Source organism: Haemaphysalis longicornis, unplaced genomic scaffold, assembly GCF_048455015.1.
Source record: "Haemaphysalis longicornis isolate Haplotype H1 unplaced genomic scaffold, Haemaphysalis longicornis Haplotype H1 scaffold_2, whole genome shotgun sequence".
NCBI lineage: Eukaryota > Metazoa > Arthropoda > Arachnida > Ixodida > Ixodidae > Haemaphysalis > Haemaphysalis longicornis.
In genome coordinates this window covers 85,392,216-85,405,223 of record NW_027526295.1, presented here as the reverse complement: position 1 = coordinate 85,405,223, position 13,008 = coordinate 85,392,216, and the positions used below count along the sequence as shown (strand labels likewise).

Genomic DNA, 13,008 nt, shown 5'->3' with positions numbered 1-13,008 from the left:
AGGAAAGTTTTTCATCAAGAATTATACCGAGGAACTTGTGTTCTTTTTTGACCGGAATCGAGACACCATTCAGTTTGATGTCTGGATCTGGCCTGATCCCACGCCTTTTGGAAAACACAACACAAGTGCTCTTGACTGGGTTCAGCTTAAAACCGTTCTGATCTGCCCAGCCTGCTAGTTTGTTGACACCAAGCTGGACTTGGCGTTCGCAGATTGACATATTGCATGATTTAAAAGAAATTGCACATCATCTACATATATTGTACAGGAAATGGTTCGTGGCAACGCCTTTCGAAGTGAGTTCATCTTGACAATGAACAATGTGCAGCTCAAAACGCCGCCTTGAGGCACGCCGTTTTCCTGCAGGAAAACATTTGAAAGGGCAGTGCCAACTCTCACACGAAAGGTTCGCTCCGCCAGGTAGCTACGAAGTGTATTAAACATATTTCCCAAGACACCGAAGGCTTTTAGGTCGCAAAGTATCCCGTATCGCCAAGCGGTATCGTAGGCTTTCTCGAGATCAAAAAAGACCGTAGCACAAAACTGTTTGTGGACAAAGGCATCCTTTATATACGACTCAAGGGCGACGAGTTGGTCGTTTGTGGATCGCCCCACCCTGAAGCCGGCCTGGCAGCTCTCGAGAAGACCATTATCTTCTAAGAAGTTCACGAGTCTCCTGTTAATCATCTTCTCGAGAAGCTTGCACAGGCAGCTTGTGAGGGCGATGGGTCGGTAACTGGCGGGAGAAGACGGGTCCTTACCCTCCTTCAAGAACGCCACTACAATAGCCTCCCTCCAAGATTTCGGAATGTGCCCCGAAAGCCATATGTTGTTGTATAAGTGTAGGAGTGTTTCAAGAGTATCTGGGTGTAGGTGTTGTATCATTGTGTATGTAATCTGATCTGCGCCTGGAGCTGAAGGTTTACATGTGCTCAGGGCAGCCTTCAGCTCATAAAGAGTAAATTCAGAGTTGTAACCAGATTTTGACCTGTTATTATCATGTAAGGACTTCTTTTCACAAGTGGTTTTATGTCTCAGGAAAGTGTTTGTGTAGTGTGCAGAGCTGGAAACGTGTTGAAAGTGTTGTGCAAGTGTGTTAGCCTGGTCTTCCAGTGTGTCCCCTGTTGTACTAACCAGGGGCAGGCTGTGTGTCTGTTGTCCTTTTAGTTTTCGTATTCGTGTCCAGACTTTGTGTGTGTCTGTGTACGAGTTAATAGATGTAAGGAAGGTGCGCCAACTCTCTCGTTTTGCCTCACGGCGCACACGTTTTCCTAACGCCTTGGCCCGTTTGAACAAAATAAGGTTGCCCGACGTGGGGTACCGTCGAAGGATACCCCACGCCTTGTTCTGGGCCTCTCGCGCCCGCCTACAGTCCTCATTCCACCACGGCCTCCTCTGATTGCGCGGAGCACCAGAGGCGTGGGGAATGGACTTCTCAGCGGCGTCGAGGATGTGCGCCGTGAGGAGTTGGGTAGCTTCTTCAACGTGTAGGTGTTCAATGGATGTGTGGTGTAGTTTAGATGTTTCTGTAAATGTACTCCAGTTCGCTCTATCTTCATTGAACCTGTTATGGGAAGATGGACTGCTCGGGCCTTTACCTAAGTATGTTAATGTGGTTGGGAAGTGGTCACTGCCATATGGGTTAGTGCCAACGTCCCATTCTAGAGATGGAAAGAGTACTGCAGAGCCAATCGCCAAATCGAGGTGTGAATAACTATTGTGTCCTATATTATGGTATGTAGGCTTGTTTGTATTGAATAGACATGCTCCCGAAGATGTTAGATATTTTTCGATAAGGCGACCTCGGGCATCTGTGCGAGCAGAGCCCCAAAGAGAGTTATGTGCGTTGAGGTCGCCTAAAAGAATGAAAGGTGTGGGTAGCTGATCCATAAGGCCCTCGAAATCCGAGCTCAAGAGCTGGAAATCAGGAGGGATGTAAACTGAGCATAGAGTTATTAGCCTATTGAAAATTATGGTACGAATGGCAACAGCCTCAAGGACGGTCTGTAACAGGATAGAATGACACGCCAAGGACTTTCGGGCAATGATGGCCACACCCCCGGAAGATGTACCACCACCAACCCTGTCCTTCCTAAATACCTGGTAACTATTCAAAAAGTTTGTATGTCTGGAATTTAAGTGTGTTTCTTGTACACACATGACACTTGGCTGATTGGAATGCAGTAACTCATAAACATCAAGATTTTTAAGAAGGCCTCTGCAGTTCCATTGTATGATATTTTCTCTTCCCATTATTGAAGTTTAGATCTACTGGAGTATGTGTGTGTTTACGTGTCGGCTTTCGGGGCTTGTACTCTTGGAAGGGGCTTTTTCATTTTGTCTACTGACCTGGACGCCGGAGCCCGTTCCTTCCGCTGTGGTGCATGCCGGAACGGCTCGACGTCTAGGTCGTCATCTGAGGGCAAGGGGGTGCCCAGCGGACTGGGCCCCCTAGACTTGGACTGGGCACCCTTTGCGGTGCCCTTCGTTTTGGCCGCGACCGCCGAGGGCGTCAGGAGCGCCCCGGGTGGCACAGGCGGTGCGGCGGAGGTGGGAACTGCTGCAGTTTCCTCCAGCTCCATCTCCTCCGGGCCCTCGCAGGCGCTTCGGGCCGGTGGAGAGGAGGAAACAGTGGGTGCAGCAGCATCCCCACGAGACGTGGTTGCCACCACAGCCGCTGCTGGCTCAGCGAGCGGTGCGGAGGCGGGTTGGGCTGCCTGAGGCAACCCAGAGGGGGGCGGGGGCGGGACCAAGTCCGACTCGCGATACTGGGTCCACGCCGAAACAAGACGCCGCTCCGCCCCCCGGCGAGCTGCGTCGGCGTACCTCCCCAGGGGGAAAGAGGCGAACCTCTTTCGCGCCTCGGGGAAGGAGATGTTCTCGGTTACTTTTACGTGAATTATCTTCTTCTCCTCGTGAAATTTCTCACAGCTGCGGGACCATGCCGCGTGCGGCCCCTGACAGTTTGCGCAGGTGAAGGTGGTGGAGTCACAATTTTCAGTGGGGTGGTCGTGTGCGGCGCATTTTGCGCAGGTTTGTTTGCCGCGGCAAGAAGTCGTAGCGTGCCCGAACCGCTGGCACTTGTAGCAGCGGCGCGGGTTAGGTATGTACGGACGTACACCACACCTAATGAAACCAGCATTGATGTGCTCAGGAAGTTTTGAACTGCTGAATGTTAAGACTACGTGCTTTGTTGGTATTTCTACATTGTCGCGACGGATGGTGATTCTCCTGACAGCTGTTACGCCCTGATCCTTCAGGCCTTCCAGAAGGTCGGCCTCTGTTTCACTTAGCAGATCTGGCTGAGGTATCACCCCCTGCGAGCTGTTGAGGCTGCGGTGGGGTGTGACAGTGATGTCCAGATCTGCCATGCGGGTTTGGGTCAGGAGATTTGTGGCTTGCTGCTGCGTCTTGACTTCAACCAACACTTGGCCTGTTCGTAGTTTTTTCGCTTCGAAAGATTTGCCAATGATTCCTTCAAGGAACTTGGAGACGAGGAATACAGATTGGGAGGAGACGGGTTTGGATTTGTCTATTGATTCGAGGACCAAAAAACGGGGATAGTTGTCATGTTTTGGAACGTTGATAGTTGGTAGGGGTGGAAAGGAAACTTCGGTGCGGCCCCTTTTCGGGGGCCGATCACGTCTGGGGGGGGGTTTCGAAAATGCCATATGATACATTGAAAAGCAGGGAGACTGGGGTACTTTCTTCTTTGACCTTACCCTGGTAGCCAAAGAGGTCCCGGAGCTCCCTGCCTGGTAGACAGACAGGGAGCCCATCCGCCGGAGCTTGACCTGGGCTCCGACGGCCACCGTTCGTGGTTTCTAACCCTCCACCTATAAACACATTGCCACGGTTGGATCCAGCGTATGTTTGGGGGCTCGGGGTCCGCGGTATCGCCAGTACCGTCACCAAGATTGCTCAAGGTGCCCCGTGCGGGGCGCCCTGCGAAAGAGTATGCCCAGCAAAGCTGCTGTAAACACTGGAAACGGTGATGAAGGAGAATATGACATGTTCCTCGTCGCCTCGGCGGGCTTGTCGCTTGCGCTCGACTAGTGTCACTAGATAAGGGTACGGAGTATCGGCCCTCCTTTCTCCTACAGCTCCGTGCCGCCGCCATGATCATTGACCAGTTCGCATTACCTGACATTTGTTTAAACGGCTACGGTTCATGGGCGCAGCCATTTTGTTGATGCGTTTTAGTCGGTCAACTCTTGTAGGCTTAGCTTGTACTCGCTGCTCTGCAGCTGCGTGCCACTGACGTCGTTCCGAATGGGAGGAAATCAGAGATAACGCGCGTAACAGCATTGCGGCAGCAGAAGTGCGTCTGAAGATGCCGTTTTGCTGCATCTTGGGCACTGTTGGTAACAACCGACCCGGTCTAAGTTAACGACGAGAACGACCCGGTCTACGTTAACGGCGAGGCCGTAGATGCGGCAATCTCGCAACACTGATAAACTCCAAACTGACCGCCGTTGCTGACTCGCTTGCTGCCGTGGCAGTACTCTAATAGCTTATCTACTGACTCTACGCTCGGCTTTTCTGGCGGCAAATGCTGGGTCCTGCATAGCCTGGCGCATGCACTCGACGTGTTGGACAATTACTGCTCTATTTAGTGACACTAGTCCTGCCTAGCCATCAAGGATGATCTGCAAACAAGCTTCCCCGGGAACACATTGTGGAGAGGTCCCATTGTTCATAGGTGCCTTATAATCCATAACGCAGTTTCGATGCTTGTTTCGTGGTTTCCTTAAACGAATTCTGAGCTCTATATGCTGTATGCGCCGGATACAGCATATAGAGCTCAGGATTCGTACACACCTACTCACCTACGGTACTCACCTACGGGGCAGAATCTTGGAGGCTCACTAAGAGGGTTCAACTTAAATTGAGGGCTCAGCGCGCAATGGAACGGAAGATGATACGCGTAACATTAAGGGACAAGAAGAGAGCGGAGTGGTCCAGGGAACAAACGCGTGTTAAGGACATATTAGTAGAAATTAAGAAGGAATGGACGTGGGCAGGGCATGTAATGCGAAGGTAAGATAACCGTTGGTCATTAAGGGTAACAAAGGGGATCCCCAGAGAAGACAAGCGTGGCAGGGGGTGGCGGAAAGTTACCTATATGGGCAGATGAGATCAAGAAGTTTGCGGGGATAAATTGGTCGCAGTTAGCGCAGGACCGGGGTAACTGGAGGTAAATGGGAGAGGCCTGTGCCCTGCAGTGGGCGTAGCTAGGCTGGTATTGATGACGACGACGACCACGACGACAATGATGATGATGATGATGTATGCCTGATTAGCCTGACACATGCGCTCGGCGTCTTGGGCCTTGGCTTTTTTGCCCACGGAGATGAAACAGTCGGGGGAAGGGATGGGGGTATACAGCCTTGCTGTAAAAAATATTGGGTGCAGAAATGGGACGCTATCTGCAGAGCTTCGCATGACAAGCGTTGAACGCAAGTGTTGCGGCGAGGTTACAGGCTAGCACAAGTATAGCAGCACAGTACCGTTAGTCGGATTTTCATTTATTGTTCTGTGAGAAACGAGAAGCTGAATAGCGAAAACCACGGGCAGTTAAATGACGCGCTACACCACTGGCACATGAACTGAAAAAACTGTTGGGCGCCAGTCCCAAAACCGGGGCTCAACCCACATAGACGAATGTCACAACTCACCTGATGTCCAAAGGCGTCTCCTTCAGCGACAGGAGTCATTTTTAGAGCGGGTTCCTCAGGAACGAAGCACGGAAGAACAAGATCGTGGCTTCGCTTCTTCTACTTCAGCTTCTTCTCCAACCGTGCCCGCGTGCCTGCATCCCGCCCTGCCATAACAGTGATAATGAATAAATGTAGAACGGGGCGAAATAAATGCATGTGGAACCGATGAAGTATGACTGGTGGAGAAAAAATCTCCAAAATTCAGAGAATTGGCTTCTAATGCGTAGCATTATAATTATGCCACTTGTCTAGAGTGCGAGTTTTGTACAGCCAAGTTTTTTTGGCTTTTCTAAATTCTTTAGGACCAATTATCTGTATTTGCGCTATTACAACAATTACGGGTGCTACCTCCGCCAAATATGGATTTCTGTGTAAATGAAGGGCTAGACGGTTGGCCAATTTCTCTATTTTTATATTTTTCAAGTCACTTGGTTTTTCAAAATATTTGGTTCTCCAGTTATCTCTATTTACGCTATTATAACGAATAAAGGTCGGACTTCCGCAAAATCCGCATTTTTGTGTAAATGCAGCGTCCGCCATTCGCTATTTTTTACATTGTTCTTATTTTGGGTTTTCAAAATTTTGTGCAACCGATTATCTGCACTTACGCAATTATAACGATCAAAGGTGGAACTTCAGCGAAATCTGCATTACTGTGAACATGCAGGTTGTTACACAGTTCGCAACTTTCTGTTTATTTTTTTATTGTTTGGTTTTCGAAGTTCTGTGCGAATATTTATCTCCATTTATGCTATTACAACGATTAAAGCTGAAACTTCCGCAAAATCTGCATTTTTGTGGAAACGCAGGGCTTAAACGGTCCGCCATTTTAGGCATTTTTTTATATTTTTTTATTTCTTGGCTTTTCGAAATTCTGTTACGGTACGTCATTGTCGCTATTTTTTGTATGTTTTTCTTAGTTTTTGGTTTTTCTAAATTCTGTGCGACTAATTATCTCCATTTATGCTATTAAAACGATTAAAAACTTCCGTGAAATCTGAATTATTGTGGAAATTCAGGGTGTTACACGGTTCGCCATTTCCAATATTTTTTTCTTATTTTTTGGTCTTGATGATGATGATTTTCGGCAGGGCCGTACCCAGAGGGGGGGTTTGGGGGTTCAAACCCCTCCAGAAATCTTTTCCAGGCAGCACGTAAACAATACTTACTCTTGCTTTCAGCAAAACTACCCCCTTCCCAAAATTCATAACCCCCCCTAAAAAAATTTCTGGGTACGGCCCTGATTTTCGGGTTTTTATGGCGCAAAGCTGACTGAGGGCAAAGACGGTCACAAAGATAGTTCATTTCAATGACATGAATGTAAAAGTAAACCATTTCAGTAAAAATAAACGAAGTAGAACTCAGGGTAATGGAGAAACTGGTGTAAAGCGCAAGGTTATCATGATTTACGGTAAGAAATGAGATGTAAAAAAATTCCGCCATCTCCACGAAGTGAATGATGATGAGAGGGGCGAAGCTAAAATGCTTATCGGTAAAACCGTGAAACATTCGCCCGCACATCGTATAAAAAATCCACACGTCAAGCTTTCCACCGCTCCGTTGAGAAGCCCGTCGACGACGTCGGTGTTTGTGGCGATTATGTAGCGCTTGTTTGGAACGATGAGAATCTCCATTGGTAAGTTGGCGAATTCGGTGTGTGACATTTTAGCCACATTCGCCATCGCCTTCTGCAGAACGTCTTGTCTCGCGTACCCCCCGGTACGTGTCTTGAGCTCGCAGGCGACGAACGACAACATCTTCTTCCTCTCCTCCTTGTTGGGTAGCAACGAACGCGTTGAACGTTTTGACCTCTTCGGCCAATCATTGGTTGGCCAATCCCTAGGGGGATCCTGCCACAATCATCATCATTCCGCCGTGTATGGCAGCAACGAGGGACGGGACAGGGCCCGAGCAAGAGTGTTGAGCTCGCAGGCGACGAACGACAACCTCCTCTTCTTCTTCACCTCCTTGTTGGGTAGCAACGAACACGTTGAACGTTATGACCTCTTCGGCCAATCTTTGGCTGGCCAATCCCTAGGGGGATCCTGCCTCAATCATCATCAATGTGCCGTGTACAATGTGCGGTGTTCGGCCGGGACAGGGCCCGAGAAAGAGGAGCTTCGCCCCTAAAACTTGAAATCAGTGAGAAACTTAAAACCACGCTTGTTGGAAAACATGGGCTCATCTCCTACAAAGTATTATGGGTGAAACGCGATGTGTTGTCTCTACAAGTTGTGGGAAGTGTTTGCGTCGTGTGGTGTCAAGTGCCTTGCATTGAATGAGTGTGTGAACTACGGATAGGGCCTCTCCGAACCTGCTGCACTGGGGTCTTCAAGATACCGTGAGCAGATACGAGCGAGTTGCATGTGTGTGCCCTATCCGTAGCCTAGCCAAGGCGACTTCCGTGTGTCTGTTGTGTGAGTCGCTGTGTACCGCCCCAAGTGTGGTTTTATTACATGTACTTTGTTGTCTCTTTGTTTACTCCAGTGTCTTTGCCATGTTCTACGCAAATGTTGCCGTATGTGTGGCTTGAGGTCTGTATATGGTACCGTTGTTATGCCTACAGTGTTCCCGAGTGCAGCAGCAGCGGCCCTGTCGTCTGCCAACTCGTTGCCAGCAATCCCAGCGTGTCCTAGGACCCAGCACAGGAGCAGCAGACGCTTTTGCACATAGACCAACATGATAGTGTTGAACACAAGATTAACTATGTGGTTCTTGGGAGGCTTGTGCTATGATAGTGCACGAATATGTATAGATGATGGAATTGGGAAATTGATTTTCAAGAATATGTCGTACAATGAGTAAAATTCCATACGCTTCTGCTAAAAAAAATGGTTTTGCGTATGCTCATGGTTCTGGCTGTAATTGAAATTCAGACCATGAGCAGCGCAGCACACCATAGTGGGGGTTTTAGAATCGTCACTGTAAAATTCTGCACATGGGTATTTAAGCTGCCGATACAGAAAGTGCTGCAGTATTGCAGCTCGTCGTATTCGATTTTTGTCAAGTTTCATAAAAGAAAGGTCGCAGGACGCAGGACGAACTTTCCAAGGCGGTAAAATGTCTGAAAAGGATGATGTGTAGACATATAACAACGAAGCGCTGAGATCCGAGGCTCGCTCTTTCACTCTAAGTCAAATGGGCGAGGAACGGATGGGCTATTTACAAACAGCAGGGATGTGGATGTATTGTTAAAGACAGGATAAAAAGGATGGTTATTCGGCGATGAAATTTTAAAAGCATAAAGCAAGTCCATGTATGTCCGTTGGTTCTCAAGACACCACTTGTTACCCTCGACATACAAACTTGGACCGGGCTAGTGCGAAAAGCACCCGATTCAAGACGAAGCCCCAAGTGTAGCGCTGGGTCAAGCATTCGCAACGCTGTTTTAGTCGCCGACCTATACACCACACTACCACAGCCCACTGAAATTCGAAACACCACCAACTAGCCCAAACCACCGTTCTAACGCAACCATAGTCCAAACATGACCCAACCAAAGCAGTACACAGGCGTAGCAGGAGTTCTTTGTCGGAACCTTACGATTGGTGGGAGCGGACCTGAAAGATATTCATTCTTTTGAGACATTTATGCTTAGGTCCTTGATGTGGGGAATGAGTGTGAGTTTGTGGTCAAACACAACACCTAAGAACTTGTGCTCCTTGTTCACAGGAAGCGACACGCCATTAATAGTAATGTCTGGGTCCGGATGGACCCCGCGCTTCCTGGAGAATACAACGCAGGAGCTTTTTGCAGGATTCAATTTAAAACCATTCTTGTCTACCCAGCCGGCAAGTTTCTTGACACCAAGCGTGACTTGACGTTCGCAAATTGACATATTGCCACACTACAGTAATTCGACGGCAGCGCCGGGGCGGTGCCGTCAATCCCTCGTTCGCGCGAAAGCGGGTGTGTGCGCACACACCCCGGCTTGACGAAGAAAAGTACGCTCTTTCGCTCGTGGGTTTGAACTGGAAGATCAATTGGCCAATTTGGCTCTTGGGGGCCCTGCCGTCGCGAATTGCCCAAGTGACAGTATTTTGTTCGGGGCGTCGTTCAGGCGCCTTCAAGTTTTACAAATTAATCTGCAGGATGCCTTTCGTTCATGCTCCAACTATATTCATCTCTCTCACTTACGGAAGCCTAAATTCTGCGAATCTCGTAACTGTGAGGTGGCAATCACAAAATTTTGCTGCAGAATTCCCCCTTTAAATTTTTATCTACACAAAGCTGGTCAGGCTTCATCTCCTCAGTGCCCTTTCTGCAAGGCCCCCGAAACTATAAAACACTTTCTTTTAAATTGCCGCAGCTCTTCCTCGATGCGACGCACGCACCTTGAATAGCCATTTAATCGGCTGGAGCTCCCTTTATCTTTAACCGTAATTCTTTCCCTGGGTGCTTCCGTCCTAGGATATTGACACAGAGATGTTGTGATCGCCTTTCATTCTTTTGTTGCGGCGACAGGCCAGATGCCCTGCTAGACAGCTATATCTTCATTCGCAATTTTTTTTCCTGACAATCCTGTTCTGCCCAAAGATTTTTTTTTCTTCTCTCAATATTTTTCTCGTACTTCACTTTTTTTCTCTCTAAAATAAACCGGGTCACAGCCTAATCATTACAGGCACCTTCTTGGCCAATCCCTCGCGTGGGTACACGTCATGACGTAATTATCCAACCAACTAATCAACCAACTCTCAGCTGTGACAGCGTCGCTATTAGCATAGCCTCCTTTATAACCTACGGTGCCGGCTTTATCTCCCGGAAACCCATTGGAGCAGCCGGTTCACTGTGGGGGCGCCAAGTTCCCAGGTTTCTTGATGGCCATGCCGATGCCTACAGCTGCTTCAAGCCGAGGTGAACTGAAACGCAACTCGGCGTCGTCTGCTACGCGCAGGCGTGTTCCTGCTACAAAATTCTGCAAAACGGCGAGTTCTGGCGTCATGAGTCAATATTAAACCTCGAAGGTTTATGCGCAGCGCCGTAAAATTACTAAGAGGCGCTTATTTTGCTGTTCCCGTCGCCACGCTCGCCTTTTTGCGCTCACTGCGGAAGTTCCATAATCATCCGTGTTTTGACCGCTATATGAGCTGCAGTTGCTTCTTCTCCCGCTCAATAAGGGTCGATAAGTGAGACATAATGAGGCTCCAATAAGTTTTTAATTTTTATTAGCAATGCCGTCAAGAAACATGATTTTAATTTTTTTTAACGAGTTATGAAACGTCAGACCCAATACTCGGAGTGTATCGACCTTTGGGATGGTAGCGCCATGTAGCGTCACTTCTGGGTGGGGGGTCTCGGCGGGGGGTCTACCTCTTGTTCGCTTCTTGAGTATGAGAAGTTCAGATTTTTTCGGTGCAATAGAGAGCCCACATCTTTTCAGATAGGCAAGGCCTTAACCCTGGCTTCCCTTCGCCCCTTGTGGTGAACCGGGTGCATGTTGCGTGGGATGTTTTCAACCATGATGTATTCCCTCAAGGCATGGGGGATGCGCGTCACCGAACTACCTGAAGTCATCGCACCGACACAGGAGCAGTGGGAGGTCCTGCCGAGTAGCGATGTCCTGGAAAACCAGCGTGGCCTGGTGACCAGGGCCATTCGAGCTTCAGCTGGCCATGGCATCCCGGACTAGGGACGCCACCCACCATGGATGACCGACAACCATCCCGCGCTCCTTTCTTCCCGTTCAATGGGAGCAATAAACGTTTTTTCCTCCTCCTCCTAACGAGTTATGACCGTTGAGCTCCCCTTTTTGTATTTACCAGTTCATTCAGTCTCGTTCTGTCGCTAGTATTCCTTACGGTCTTCGGAAAGCTACGTGCCCACACTCCTTCCCTCTTTAGTTCTCCATCGCCGCGCTGCACGTATAGGAAGCACGGAAGGCGGCCATCGCGCATGTAGTGGATACTGACGACGCCGTAATCACCAATGCGGAGCCGCTGCAATGACGACTTCGAACCTTGGCTCAAGGCGATACTCAGCATTTGAGGGCCCCTATAAAACCTTAGGATAAATATTCGGAATGCGCTTAGCTCGAGTACTTTGAAGCTTTGTAGATATCTTTGGTCGGTGCTCATGAAGCAGATGTTTTCATGAATACGAACACAAAATTCTGCGATCGGGATCTGCGATTCGTGTTCATGTCTGACTGATACAACATACGGTCCTCCAAACTACAATAATTGTGAAAGGAAATAAATTGTATCAAAAAGCGCTTACACTTGAAATTCCCAGCAACCACGAGTACGTATTTGTAGCTGTGCAATTAAATACATCTGGACGCCTTTGCGTGCTTACACCAGCACACACGCACAAACACATACACAAAGAAAGAAAAGCTATTGCACACATAAAAAAGCCCTCTTCCCTCCCCTCTAATTTCCCGATATCATCCTGGCGCAATCCTGAACAATGTCATCACAAAACTCGTCAAATGGAAGACACCACCAAGTTCCTGACGAAAGTGGTTTTTCTTAACAGCCTGTCCTTTGATAATGCATGCAGGTGCAGCAAAAAACTTTTTTTCCGCTACACTGGCATATTTACGCGAATTCACGAGCCTTAAACGCGGCCACAACAATATTTATTTTGACAGCATGTTTTTGTGAAAAGGTGCAAAGCATAAGTGGGTTAAAGGCGTAAGCTGAACCGTTTTTCGAGAGAAGTTTTTATTTATTTATTTATTTCAGATACTGTTAGCCCTTACGGGCTGTTACAGGAGTGGGCAAGTACAACATAAACAACACTCACACGCACAAAAACTGCTCAAGTCACAGTGCAAACGAAGGACAACAAAAGAACTCATATTATTTTAGAAATATTTCCAAGTGTTTCACAAAGCTATCAGTGGTATTTGGTTCCACAAACACTCGCGGGTCAAGGTTATTCCAGTCTACAATAGTTTTGACAAGAAAGGAATGCTTAAAAATATCAACCCTTGGAGAATAAGGCAATACAGCATACGGATGATTGATGCGAGGAGAGACTCGAGTGTTAATTTGCAGATATAAGTCAGGACGTAAGTTTAGTTTGCCGTTCAGTTCGTGAAAGAATTTAAGTCTTGCCATTTTTCTACGCGAGGCCAGTAACGGAAGTTCTGCCTTGGCAAGTAAGGCCGTCACCGACTGATTTCTGCGATATTCTGCATAAATAAACCTGGCAGCTATTCGTTGAACTCGCTCAAGCTTATTTATTTGATACTGCTGATACGGGTCCCTAATTATACTTCCATATTCGAGAGTTGGCCGCACGAACGTTTTGTATGCCATCAGCTTAACCTCCGCAGTTGCAT

The 13,008-nt window shown here is 48.2% G+C and overlaps 1 protein-coding gene across 1 annotated transcript in view; it reads right to left on the bottom strand.

The window, feature by feature from the left end:
• LOC144168145 (uncharacterized) overlaps positions 1-5,819 on the bottom strand; it is a 37,767-nt gene extending 31,948 nt beyond the window's left edge. The window contains exon 1 of the mRNA XM_077697193.1: positions 5,679-5,819. Within this exon, the coding sequence (XP_077553319.1) occupies positions 5,679-5,717 (39 nt within the window). The 5' untranslated portion in view covers positions 5,718-5,819. The remainder of the gene's footprint in view (positions 1-5,678) is intronic.
• Between the last annotated feature and the right edge of the window lie 7,189 nt (positions 5,820-13,008).